Here is a 12,801-nt window from a genome sequence, read left to right as displayed (position 1 = left end):
CATTACTGCATTTACTAACATTTACTAGCATTTACATATTACCACACCATGCATCCAATTCCCATAGGTAACCCCATGTATTCCACATGTTATGTATGTTACAGATGCCCAACTTTCCCGCCTGTTTCGCACCCGTGCGTTCCGTCCAAACTTCAACTCGGCGCCCAGTTTATTTGCAGGGGTCCCTCATGAGCGAACCCCTGAAAGGGAATATAACTTACCGTTTCCTTCTCAAAGTCTAGGCTCTGACAAGAGAATCCACGACTTTTCTATCATGTACCGTAGGTAGCCTGTATTTGGGCCATATTGTTGTTGCCTTGTGCTACGGGGATAAGTGTACATAGGTACATACATAGTGTTCTAGGTATTATATTTTTAACTATAGGTTAGGTTAGGTACTTTCCCATTTCCCATTTCCCATTTCCTATTTCCCATTAGCAGTCCAGATGCACGCACGTAAACCGAACTTTTCTATTAGGATTTGTTTACGTAGTGATCGACAGTTGCCCACGAAAAGCAAAGACACTAAGCATATCAGTAATTGTTGCGGATCATGTACATACGAATATCCCTGTCTGACCCCATATGATACATGTAGTATACATACTATGTACCTAACAGTTCAATATCTTCAACTGTACAATTACATATGTATCATGCATGCTGACAGGAAGTTAGGAAAGCACTACGTCCCAAGGCACCTTTATGTAGGTACATTATGCATGTACACCTATAGCATTAAATTTTAGGCGGATTCTTGGTCTAATCGGCATCCATTCCACACAACGGAACTTGCAGCCAACTCACACGTCATAAATTTAGTTTATAATAAACATTTGATTAACAAGAGAGAGTTCGCTATTTTTTATTCCTATTATACGTGTAAATATATTATGTCTTAATGTCTATGTATGAGTTTCCCTTTTTACAAGCTACAAGCTAAACCCTTTTACTATTTTGTCATATTAGGTATTTGTTCAAGCCTTCGATTTCGCGCGAGACTCAAAATGATATCAGAATAAGTAGGGATCTTCAGTACAATTCGGGAATGGCTTGCAAGATAGAGGCTCGCCGCAAGGATCCAGTGGAATTGATAACCATTTCTACCTGTTCTTAGGTACCTAGATACCTAGGTACACTTAACAAGGGCTGAACCAACGTTAAAGATGTGGTTTTTGTTTGGTTATCAAGTTTATGAAGGGACTTTAGTACGGCGCAGCTGAGCTTAGATAGAAGATAACCAAGTTTAGTGCGTTCGAAGCCTGCAAAATCTAAACGATCCCGAATAGGTGGACCGGGTCCCTGGGATCTGCTGCTAGGATTTATTTTAGCCTAGGATTGAAGATAGCTTCGAGGTTTTCCCGCTCGGCAATTTGTCGGTATTTCACGTAGAAATGTTGTCGAGTTGTCGAAGACTCTTGATGTCTTAATGTAGTACGGTATTGCTATACATGGTTGCTATACATAGTTGCTATATTTCATAACTGTCTTCAGTTACCGGCTCCATCGCGAACAAAGCTCTTAGGTGGTGGGTATATGTACATACTGATAGAGAAGGTGATCATATCATGATCCTATTTGCATAATAGCAACTTAAGTTTTTGTGGTTAGCGAATAGACAGGATTGCTTACTACGGAAGTGCGGAGAAAGCATCTAATTGACAAATTCATATTATGTAGATTTTGAATATCAAAAGATACGGCCTAAGGACAATAATCGAGAACACGCTCAAGTTACCGAATTCCACTTGTGATTGTAAAGACCTGAAATCTCTTACAAGATCGAATCCAGTAGACAGGGGTAATATATATTAAGAGTTCCCATCAGAGTTTGTGATTTTGAGTTGCCCTGAACGGTCTTGCTCATCGGCGAGCACTGATTGGGCCTTGCAATCTGGTTTATTTCCCCTAGGAGGCAATGTGGCCGTAGTTCATCCCTTGATGGCGTTGCCTATACCTACATCTACATGCTATAGAATTATCATGTACCTGCGTCAGTCCTGATGGCTTGCTTAATCACGTCCGCACGTAGAATCAGTCTAACTAAAACATATCTGCTTTCCACGCTTGCCGGGATATAAATTTAGTAGTTATGGGGATATTCTATAAGGGCGCTGCCAAGTCGGAAAAACCCCGTAACGGTATTATCATCAGCATCAGCCGTGCCTATCAACACAAACTGCAAGTCGTAAACACCAAATAAGGGCAAAATCCAAGAGGAAGCTATGCCGTATACCGTGGCACTATTATGCTATTTGCATGACACAACATCGTCATCTCTCCCAACGAAACAACGAAATAGAATGGCTTGCATTCGAGTGTAGCGATTTTTATGCACTACATACATCTACATACATCTACATACATCTACATACATCATCTGAAAATTCATAGGCTGCGCAATTACAACATTTACAACCTGTTGCATGTGAATACAGAAATATAGTCCATCGCATTATCAGTCAGCATGACTGAATGCTGAATGCTGAACACCGAGTCGCGCATGTAACTCTTCGCTTTTCGTTCATGGGGGTGTGTCAATGAGTATATTCGCCTTGCTAGGGTCCCCTTTCAATACTACGGGCCACTAAGTTAAGCGGAGTCTAGGATTCCTTATCCAGTTTCTTAGGCTTCATCGCAAAGCCAGCAGCTGAACGGCTTAGGGCGAACGACAATTGGACTAGAATTGGGTACTCCAGGTTGGAGACAAATAAACCTTGGAGGTACCCTGGCATACAAGCAGTCGAACGGCCGTATTGATGGAGCTCGTTCGAAACGACATCCAGAAAGAATTTCAAAAGTTCCAGTAATCATGGGGGTCTGTGCAAGGTTTGCATGTACTGCGTTAGGTACATGTATCCAACCATATGTACTATGTAGAAGTTCCCAATCCAACCAAGTGGGTATCTAGGTTCTAGGTGCATAACGTAGAGAGGCAGGTACCCTTTTTCATTAAACCATTAAACCATTAAACCATTAAACCATTAAACCATTAAACCATTAAACCATTAAACCATATTGAACAAGAAGCATAGGGCAGTCGAGAGCCAAGCCAGACCCCGTATTACGGGGAGGTCCACATTGCTCCATTTTATCCATTTTAAGGGTAGGCCAGAATAATATGGTAAGCTCCAGCCACAACCTTGTCTAGCGTTGACTTAGTCTACGGTGCGGCTTAGTTACGGCGCAAAGACCCTCAATGCAGCCTCTCTTCGTTCTGGAATAATTGATTACTGAACAAAAATACCCTGAACGAGGGTACCATTATCTTAAATCCACAATAGTTCGAGAAGCTATTCAGGATTTGATTATTGGTAATCCGATCGCTCCGAAGATGTCAAGGTAGTCGAGCATCGAGGTTTCACGATCCACGATCAAACGATCAACAATCACGAATTCAACCGGCTCTCACGAAATTCGCGTATCCACACACACACTCAGTCAACACCTAGCCGCACCTTGGGAACGACCCCTGAATGGTTCAATCCCAGCTTCACTTTCAATCATTCGGCCCTGCCTTCTCACTACTCTCATAACAACCCGGCCCCGCTCCTAAGACCGAGCCTATCAACTTGAAAGATAAGTATGCAAGATACTCTTTCGAGATGCCATCCGCGACCAACAGTGACGAGTGGGACCTCCCACGCGTGAAGGCCTCCATCGGTTTCGAGGTAAGGCTTCCCGAAGCCGATATGTCTCGGACTCGGCCTGGGTGTGGGGGTATAAACTAATTCTTACCTCGTAGGATGATTCCCAGAGCTTGGCATCAGATGACCAAGACACAGGTAAGGCATCTCTTCGACGCTCTAGAGGACGTCCTAACCCCTACCAGAATTCTTTGACGTGAAGTTCTACCCATACGGGGACGTCACACACGATCCAGTTTTCGCCGCAGTTAGCAAGAAGCATGTCGTAATATATCGACTCTCCAGCAAGATTACACCTCCTTACGAGCTTGTTCAGCTCTTTAGGGACGATGATGTGAGTTCCGCTGCAACTTATGTTGCCGCCATTGTAGCTTATAAAAATGTAGAAAGATGCATTAAACTGTAGTTGCACTTGGACTAAGGACCCCGAAACCGAAGTACCGTATCTATGTGTAGCTGGCAGGGACGCCAAAATCAAGGTCTACGACGTTGTTCAGGGTAAGCTAGTAAAGGTCAGATATACGTTTATACACGATCGTAGCTATTCCCCGGCTAATATCATATAGGTCCTCGTAGGCCACGGAGGAGTGAGTTTAAAAGCAAGCTTGTTAGAATACCAGACTGACAAGACGTGGAGGAAATCAATGACCTTGCCACATGCCCAACAAATTTCCTCCTGATTGCATCCGCGTCGGAAGACACTACCGTTCGAATATGGAGTCTCGATCCTGCGCACTCTAAGCAACCATGTGTTTGCCTGCTTGCTGGTGAAGGTCACTCATCGGGACTGTTAACGGTGGTATGTCTCCAAACGCCGCACCAGTGGCCCCCTTGAATATTAACCCCTCTTAGGCATTTCACAATGGTGGCCGTTATGTTCTCTCTGCTGGGCATGACAACGTTATCTGTCTGGTAAGAGATTTCACATCAGATTTTAGCAATACATGTGAACTTAGGTAGTTTTATTAACATATTATAGTGGACGCTCCCTGACTTGCCTCCTGAACCTAGTGGCAAAACCCCTTCGAAGCCAATAGTAATACATTACCCTCATTTCTTCACTTCGGAGGTGCACAGCGGTATTGTAGACTGGTAAGTCACCTTATAAAACTGTCGAGAAAACTCTAATAAGATTAAGTGTGGCTTTCTTTGGTGATCTCATTCTCTCACGAGCCTGCCACGAGGATATAATTGTGCTGTGGCGAATTGAGGGATTCTCATCTCACGATCCTCCCCCTGAAATGTCCGAGGCGCCAACTACGAGCGACACAGAACGCCTGACCCGTTCTGCCTTTTCTCCTGCGACAGCATCAGCATGTCCACCTCAGTATACTCGCCTATTAGAGTTTTGGACACCTCATTGTGGTCACCAATTCTACCTTCGCTTCAAGCTCTTTCACGACAAAGACAAGCATCCGGTCCTAGCATTTGGCAATGCGAAGGCTATGATTTTCTTCTGGGATTTGGCACGCCTGGGAAGTTATCACGACTTCATCGGCGAAGTTCGAGATCCTACTCGTGATAAGACTCAGCCAATCCAACGTCCGGGGTGGTTAGCGCCCATTCAGCATAGACACAAGGGCGATGCCGTTAGTAAGCTTAGGGATGCTGCTAGCGACAGAGAGTCGGTCGCGTCAGGACGCACTGGTAGCGTAGACGTCGAAACGCACCTTGATGTCAATACAAATTACTCGCAAGAGACGTTGGAGCAGTGGGAATTAAAGTACGACATGACACGTGTCGAGGAACCCATCAGAGCGCATTCGCAGAGCAACGTTACTGTTAAGGACTTCGTTGGACGCCAGGTTGCTTGGAGCACCGGCGGCGAGTGGTGTGTCGTTGTTGGCAGCAAGAATTTAGCCATCATCCTGGAGCGATGGCATAAAAAAGATAAAATGGAAGATAAAGAAAAGAAGCCAAGCCAAGAACGACCGAATTAAGGGTTGGATATTGCTCTAATTAATCGAAATGCCTCTTATATATACTAGCAATATATTGAGTTACGGCCATTTAATTTTGGTTATGCCTGATCGAGTTTGCATAGCAGTAAAGGAGCGTATAAATTATAACATGCTAGTCTCGACTAACTTGAAGGAGTGACAGTATTGATAACTCATTAGTATGCTTCCCCTTAAGCTTTTCCTTTAGATTTTTCGACCGTGTATCGTGCCAGTCCAGGCCATGTAAATAACCCTAATAATCAATTTATAGTATAACCATATTGCCTGGTAGCCCCCAGAGCCCCCAGAGCCCCCGGCCTCATGCTGCACGCCGATATTAAACGCAGTACGGTAGATCGTTGATGTACTCGCATACGGTGCCCTCCGGGCAGTCTCCACCATCCTGCGCGGAATTGTCAGCTGAGAAGAAAAGGGAGAAGCATTTGTAGTTAGTATTGCTTACGAGAAAACTCCCGTCAACATTGCAGACGAGCCAGCCCGAGAAGTCGAACTTGCAGATGTAGGCTGGAGGCGTGCATAGCTCGGTGTCTTCGGGATCAACCCCGTAAGCAAGGGCTGCCGTGACGAAGGTTAGGACTGCGAGGAACTTCATTTTGGAGTTGAGAAGCGAGATTTTTAAGTGAGTATTAGATGTCTAGATATTGAATGTAGGAGGGTTTGTTGACAGGAGAGCAATAATTTTCTCTTGTCCGGCCTCTTTCTTATACGATATCAGAGCTGTACGAACGGACCCTTTCAATATACATCGCGAAGCAGCTACCTCAACGCAATTCAGCACTCGTTATTTTCAGAGTTCGCCATGGTGGATAACGTCGTCATCTGGCGTAGTGAGCGAAAGAGAAGGTAGCTAATACTTCGGGATGTGTTTTGACGATTGAACCACCAAGGTGACCAGTTGTGCGTAACTCTATCCTAGATGATTCCATGTGAAATTATCCTACTTACAACCTCGGGCCTGGATCTAAGATTAGAATAGACGGGCAAGGACCGTTAGGTCACGATTAGCATCACGATACAAGGTGAGTAAATAGTAGCCAGACTAAGCAGTGAAACACCTCCACGCAAGCCAGTAATTACCAACAGAGTAAGCAGTGAGATTTTGTTCTATTGCATTAGTTACCGACGCGCTTCAAGCATACCCAGTCCGGACACTTGAGCCCAATAACACGCGTAGGACCCCTGTTTCATGTGATCAATGTTATGAGGCTCGCTCTAGCCTTCAGCCCTATTGTCATGAACAGTCGGCACGGGGATATAACTTTCCTAGCCCGTCATAGGCCAACCAGAACGCCGGGAATAGGTCTAAGCGTCTTTGAGTTGAGCGCTGTTTACGGCGCTTTGACTAGATCGCAAACGTCACCGGCTTTAGCCATGTAGACACGGAGCGTTCATAGTGGAAGTTTATGCCTAGCTCCGGACTCCACGTCGTTGACGTGCGGTCGGACTCCTGTCACATTACTAGCGGAACCTACATTTGCTTTGGGATCATACAGGACTTGACTAATCTAGCATTTAACGTGGAACTAGCTGTCGCCAAACCACTCTTTGCTTCTCATCTTGACTAAACAGCAAATATTTCCTCAGTTCTCCGTGGCACGTTGCATTTGATAGTTGAACGCGTTAAGTTATGAAGAAAGTCTCATAGCTTGTTCTCACTCGTCCAAACTTCGGAATCTAAAATGTTAAAGAAATGGGAGTTGATGATCGAGCAAAGTTCAACTTCAATGCCGACCAAACACCTCCGGTCTCACGTACTTGTACACCGGATCCCCAAATTTCATCACACCCTAGCGATACGTCAACGCAACTGATGAGTCTATGTGTATCTCTCGGCCAGAATCACTCACATCGAATTGGTAAACGTTGGTATTTAGACCATTACGCTTTTAAGGGGGTACAGCGATATAGCTGGTGCTGCTAGGTTCTTAATCGCAGAGAGAGGTTTCGTAGCCCGAATACATATACCAAGTTCGAACTTAGTATTCGTAACTTGAGAGTGTATTTGAGTGTGAATTTTGCTCGGAACTCGATTGTACATTCCTGCTTGAGGACAATATCACGAACGTAACTTTTTTAAATTACTTTTGAATACAGCCATAGAGACTCAGGTGAAAGCATCATCATTCATTGTAGGAGGGGCTTGGTTGATTAATTCTAGCCGTGCCTGATCAATTAGGATCAGGCAAGGCCCAAATCTGCTGGGCTTTAGAACAAGTGAGTACGGGTGAAAAAATAAATAGAGAAATGTCATTGGCTCACGGGAGTATGTATAATTTCCTCTTCGCTGAGTACACGGTCAGAATTATGAACTTTTGGAAGGGTGATATCTTCCAACAATAAAGCTCGGTACACATATAGGTATTCCTGTAAGAGATCATATACTACATAGAACATGCTTAACAGTATATGCTCTCAAAAACAAACATCTTGCGTGAATTCATGGGTGATAGGATTGTGTCTAGTTTCTAGGTTAGCTATGTCGAGCTGAACAATTCAACTGTCCAGCGGTTATTAATTATATAAAATTACCTTTTTTATGAGCGTAATATTTAGATACGAAAAGAAGCCTTAAAATATTCTACGTTTTATCTAATAATTGTGCAATACTCAAAAGGACCCTGTTTATATCGCCTTATAATGGTGATATAGCATTCCATTACGATCGTCATTCAAAATATATACCCAAGACTATATACATACACTCAAAGGCTCTAGTAGAATAATTCACCATACCTACTCCCGAGAAGTCATATATGATCCCAAGTTTAATAGATAAACACGTCACAGAAAATACATTCATCTCCTCGATGTGTATAGCGTATAGCTGTAGTATAATAGTTCGCGGAAAGAAGCTGGAATCGGTTTATCTTTTCGCTTGTCTTTATGTTCATAATTTCTATCTTGCATATATGCAGGTATAGAATACATTGAGTTAGAAGAACGTGGGGTTGTCAAACGCAACCCCACAGAGAATTGATTGCGCAGTCTTGGCATATTAGTTTTACTGACCTTCTTAAAGAATGAATAATTAACCTAGGTAGGTACCTATATTAACAACTACTACCGTAAATGGATAAAAATATATATCGTAATATTTGAGAGAAATTATTGCATCCATTTATTACCCTTTCTTTTTCTTAATGACCCTTTCCGTAGTTATTTTAAATATAACCAACATCTAATATCATGCTTGGAGGGGAATGCCAAGACTGCGCAATCCATTCTCGCGGCAGGGCTGCCCCACCACGCCCCACCAGCACGCACAGATTTTATAAATGTAAAACTCAACCGAATCATCACAACGGCACCACGGGGTTGTTAAGACCATGTGGTTAGGGCTTGTGGTTTAGTGGTATAATACTCCCTTAGCATGGGAGTGGTCCGGGGTTCGATTCCCCGCGAGTCCAACTTTGGAGGTTAAATTCCTCCTATACCATATCTTTTTTTCTTTCTTTTTTCTCGTTCGGTAACGTTGATCAAACTCTTGAAATATGTATCCTCTAGTTTTACTTGAGAAGTATAAACGAGCACCTAAATTTACAACGTTTTTCCTCCTCTAAAGATTGAGTCATACGTAATCTCTTTTACACAATTTGCTGTATGATGATTACGGGACACGATGATTATTACTGTGCCTGATCTGCACAACTATCCTACGTAAGATTTATATGCTGTCCAAGTCAAAATAGCATTCCGCTGTGGTACACACATGAGAACATACATGAGGCTATACTTGTTGACAATAATGACTATCGTATGACAACGTGCGCTGGACTCGACAGTGACGACAATCTTGTTTGCATATTGACATGGGGGTTTCTACTTGTGATTGTTTTTGACAAAGCGGGCAAGCACCTCTCGTAGGACTGACAGTACGTGCAATCATTGCAATCGAATATAGCAGTGCTTGGACTATATTCAATGATAGCGAGCTTGGTCCTAAGCGCACACAAGTGTAGGGTATAGAACGTTGGCTAAATTGAACATTTTATAGAGGATGACTAGATGTATTACATGCTACGTAATTCGCCGCGTGTTGACGATGAGTTGCGCTGCGATAGGATCTAAATACCATGAATAACAACAACTTTACTACTTACACGTATTATGACGGGAGGATAAAAATAGGGTCACTAAAAGCTAGAATCACTAGCAAGTATTGTACCTACTAAGACTGGGCAAGTAAGCGACATTCGCTGTAATCGCGCGGTAGAAACGGTAGAAACGGTAGAGGCACGTCGGGCGTCTAAAGACAGAAATAGGAAGTCCAGAAGTCCAGAGGCCTTCGTTTCATGTTTCAGGCGTTCCAGCGTCCCTGACAAGAAGCTTAAATTGTATTAATAGCCAATCAAATATGATCTTTGTCTTGCTACGTAGCATTTTTAGATCACCGACATGGGAAGCCCCTGTTACCCCTCGATACCCCTGAAAATCCGTTCGGCGACTAACAAAGATTTGATAGGCTGTCTTGAGCTTCCGCTTTCTCAACCACATGTTCTTAGAGGCCGTCGAAATTCTTTCACAGTACGGCGTAAAGTTGTTATGTCGATCGATGGCCTTTCTTTTTCTTTTTCTAGATGATGGATATAGAGTATTATCGGATTGGTGCTGAGTTACTTGTATTAGTTAGGTACCTAACACAGTCGATCTAGCAAAATATATGGCTCTAGGCCTCTCAAACGAACATGTCAACCAATCAATCCTTAACCTAGATTACAGCCATGTCGGCCTATGGTGCCGCTGTCTGCTGATGAATACCAGGGCATACCTACTTCCTATTGCGAGTGCCAATAAACGCGATACGCTACGTACGTGGTAATACAACTCCCCTTTGTGTGGCTATGGATCGCCTCTTGGCCACGATTCCTACGAGATCCGAATAAAAGCTTATTGTCTCCCCACTTACATATTGTGATGGTCTGTCGCGGACAAGTTCCTTATTCCAAGTCACTGTCCATCCTTTCTTTGGTGTCTCTTGTTCAGTCAGCGTTGATTGTTCTTTCTTTCTATTTTCCTTCCTCATCGTTCCTTTCTTGACTTGTTGTAGATTTAGACAATCACTTGCAGATATTTTGCTATTTTGTTACTCTCGACCTACAAGACGACTTCGTCATCGCTTCCTCCATTCACTTCTTTTGCCTCTTAAGATTACCTCACTCCCTTACACCTAGTGTTCCCCTTCACCATCAAGAATTGGAAGTACAAGGGATTACAAGACGACACCTGCAATTTCCCAATATTCATACAAATTGAGTTTGCTGCGCGATACGCTTCTTTTCAGCAACCTACATAAACATGTTCATGAAATCGGTCAACACCGCCGCTGCGCTGGCAGCGGCAGCGGCATTCGTAGCGCCGAAAGACCTCGATATTAAAGACCCAAGTAAGTAGTTACAATATCTTCATATATATAACACTAGATGGTACATACTAATTGGTTTTCTAGCCTCTATACGCGGTGTGGCTAGTACACTTGCGTATGGGCTCATGTCATATTACTCCGGAAATGTGACGAACACCCCAGAGGTATGAGATACTACGATCCCCAATCCTGTATTCTTTGAGTTGGTGCTAACATATTGCCCTATAGAGCATTGCAGTTTTCCCTGAACCATATTGTAAGACTTGCTGATACACCTTCTGATATCTTACTCCTCGAATTGCTGCTGACTGAATTAAATAGACTGGTGGGAAGCAGGTGCAGCCTGGGGGGCCATGCTGGATTATTCCCATTACACGGGTGATTCTAGCTACGATGAAGTTATTACGCAGGCCTTACTATCTCAAGTCGGACCCAAATTTGACTTCATGATGCCATTGCACTTTGGTTCCGAAGGAAATGATGACCAGGCTTTCTGGTCTTTCTCTATTCTTAACGCTGCTGAGCGGAATTTTCCCCAGCCTGACGACAGTATCCCCCCTTGGCTCGATATCGCAGAAAACATCTGGAACACGATGGTTGTGAGGTGGAATACGACTAACTGCGGAGGTGGACTTCTTTGGCAAATCTTCGAGGATAACCCGAACGGCATGAAATACAAGAACAGCGTTTCCAACGGCGGTTTCTTCCAATTGTCGGCACGTCTTGCACGAGCAACCGGCAATGACACGTATTTCGAGTGGGCGAAGAAAGTATGGGATTGGTCTGAGAAGATTGGTTTCATAGACCAGGACTACAACGTTTACGACGGTGCCGGCATCGAGGACGATTGCGCTAAGACCAACAAACTGTCTTTCTCATATTCGCAGGGAATTTACATGTATGGAGCCTCAGTCCTTTACAACTACACAAACGGCGACAAGACGTGGGGAACCCGCACAACCGGCCTCCTGAAAGCAGCAGACTCTTACTTCAGCCCCTATCCGAACGCGACTAACATCATGTTCGAGCACGCCTGCGAACCGTACGAGCTCTGCAATACTGATATGAAATCATTCAAGGGCTACCTTTCGCGCTTCATGTGGGCGACGTCGCGAATGATGCCTTCCACAGTAAACCAAGTTCAATCTTTGCTGAGTACCTCCGCCGTCGCAGCTGGTAAAGCTTGCTCTGGAGGGCAAAATGGTACTGTATGTGGACAGAAGTGGTATACTGGTGGTTTCGACGGGGTGACAGGACTGGGCCAGCAGTTGACGGCATTGGAAACGGTTCAGGGACTTCTCTCCCAGCAGGCGCTTCCTCCGTTCAAGGCCGGTGAGATCAAGCACGTCAAGGGCACAGGCAAGGTGCCACCGAAGCCGGCTGGCAAGTAATTGATCCTCGCGCACTTGCTCGCTACCCTGTCAAAACTTGACCAGAAGCATATTTCTAGGCCTTGCATGATGGGATGGTTTTGGATACACTAGATGGGGCATAAGCATAGTAGTTGGCGTTTGGGTTTCCCTACTTTCGGCCACTTAATTGAGAGGCGGTTTGATATCAATTTAGAGATACACAAACACTTGGAGAAAAGCTTTGATTCGTTCTGCAATAGATTCCATATTCAAGAACAGATGCATTATTATTGGATAATTCGAGGTTAGTCTCTTCAATCTTGAATAAATATTAATTTTTATAAACTCTTATAGATTCACAGATTTGTCATGAATGAAATACGCCTATCGTTGACTTCAGTAAATGACTAATAAAGCTGAGATGCATAAACTAGTATAATATGCATTCATGTGTAGAAAAAGGGGTACAAAAGACCCAC

General features: G+C 43.9%; 3 protein-coding genes and 1 non-coding gene across 4 annotated transcripts; 3 read left to right on the top strand and 1 right to left on the bottom strand.

The window, feature by feature from the left end:
- The first annotated feature begins 2,962 nt into the window (after positions 1 to 2,962).
- On the top strand, positions 2,963 to 5,807 carry F4813DRAFT_351073 (WD40 repeat-like protein). The gene is made up of 9 exons (XM_049242369.1): positions 2,963 to 3,671; positions 3,746 to 3,785; positions 3,833 to 3,981; positions 4,034 to 4,159; positions 4,214 to 4,234; positions 4,285 to 4,446; positions 4,500 to 4,559; positions 4,627 to 4,739; positions 4,786 to 5,807. The coding sequence occupies exons 1-9, from the start codon at positions 3,606 to 3,608 to the stop codon at positions 5,585 to 5,587; spliced, it is 1,539 nt and encodes a 512-aa protein (XP_049102099.1). The 5' UTR covers positions 2,963 to 3,605; the 3' UTR covers positions 5,588 to 5,807.
- A 117-nt stretch (positions 5,808 to 5,924) lies between these two features.
- F4813DRAFT_387001 (uncharacterized protein) lies at positions 5,925 to 6,200 on the bottom strand (the record flags this gene model as incomplete). The annotated part of the gene is made up of 2 exons (XM_049246500.1): positions 5,925 to 5,990; positions 6,051 to 6,200. The coding sequence occupies 2 exons, from the start codon at positions 6,198 to 6,200 to the stop codon at positions 5,925 to 5,927; spliced, it is 216 nt and encodes a 71-aa protein (XP_049102098.1).
- A 2,743-nt stretch (positions 6,201 to 8,943) lies between these two features.
- F4813DRAFT_t47 lies at positions 8,944 to 9,015 on the top strand. The gene has a single exon. It is a non-coding gene; the product is annotated as a tRNA-Ala (tRNA).
- Positions 9,016 to 10,693: 1,678 nt separating this feature from the next.
- Positions 10,694 to 12,635, top strand: F4813DRAFT_314313 (glycoside hydrolase family 76 protein). The gene is made up of 4 exons (XM_049240914.1): positions 10,694 to 10,991; positions 11,055 to 11,134; positions 11,199 to 11,226; positions 11,292 to 12,635. Exons 1-4 carry the CDS (start codon positions 10,904 to 10,906, stop codon positions 12,359 to 12,361), a joined length of 1,266 nt encoding a protein of 421 aa, XP_049102097.1. The 5' UTR covers positions 10,694 to 10,903; the 3' UTR covers positions 12,362 to 12,635.
- Positions 12,636 to 12,801: the final 166 nt, after the last annotated feature.

This window comes from Daldinia decipiens (genome assembly GCF_022478715.1).
Source record: "Daldinia decipiens strain CBS 113046 unplaced genomic scaffold F4813scaffold_7, whole genome shotgun sequence".
NCBI lineage: Eukaryota > Fungi > Ascomycota > Sordariomycetes > Xylariales > Hypoxylaceae > Daldinia > Daldinia decipiens.
The sequence above is the reverse complement of the archived record's forward strand: the minus strand, read 5'-3'. Positions and strand labels throughout refer to the sequence as shown.

What these genes read in the sequence shown, in the direction of transcription:
- F4813DRAFT_314313 (XM_049240914.1), top strand. Translation starts at nt 10,904, where the DNA reads ATGTTCATGAAATCGGTCAACACCGCCGCTGCGCTGGCAGCGGCAGCG. An exon ending in ATGTGACGAACACCCCAGAG is followed by an intron (nt 11,135 to 11,198) that starts GTATGAGATACT and finishes ATTGCCCTATAG; the next exon opens with AGCATTGCAGTTTTCCCTGA. An exon ending in AGTTTTCCCTGAACCATATT is followed by an intron (nt 11,227 to 11,291) that starts GTAAGACTTGCT and finishes TGAATTAAATAG; the next exon opens with ACTGGTGGGAAGCAGGTGCA.
- F4813DRAFT_351073 (XM_049242369.1), top strand. Translation starts at nt 3,606, where the DNA reads ATGCCATCCGCGACCAACAGTGACGAGTGGGACCTCCCACGCGTGAAG. An exon ending in AGGCCTCCATCGGTTTCGAG is followed by an intron (nt 3,672 to 3,745) that starts GTAAGGCTTCCC and finishes CTTACCTCGTAG; the next exon opens with GATGATTCCCAGAGCTTGGC. An exon ending in CATCGGGACTGTTAACGGTG is followed by an intron (nt 4,447 to 4,499) that starts GTATGTCTCCAA and finishes AACCCCTCTTAG; the next exon opens with GCATTTCACAATGGTGGCCG.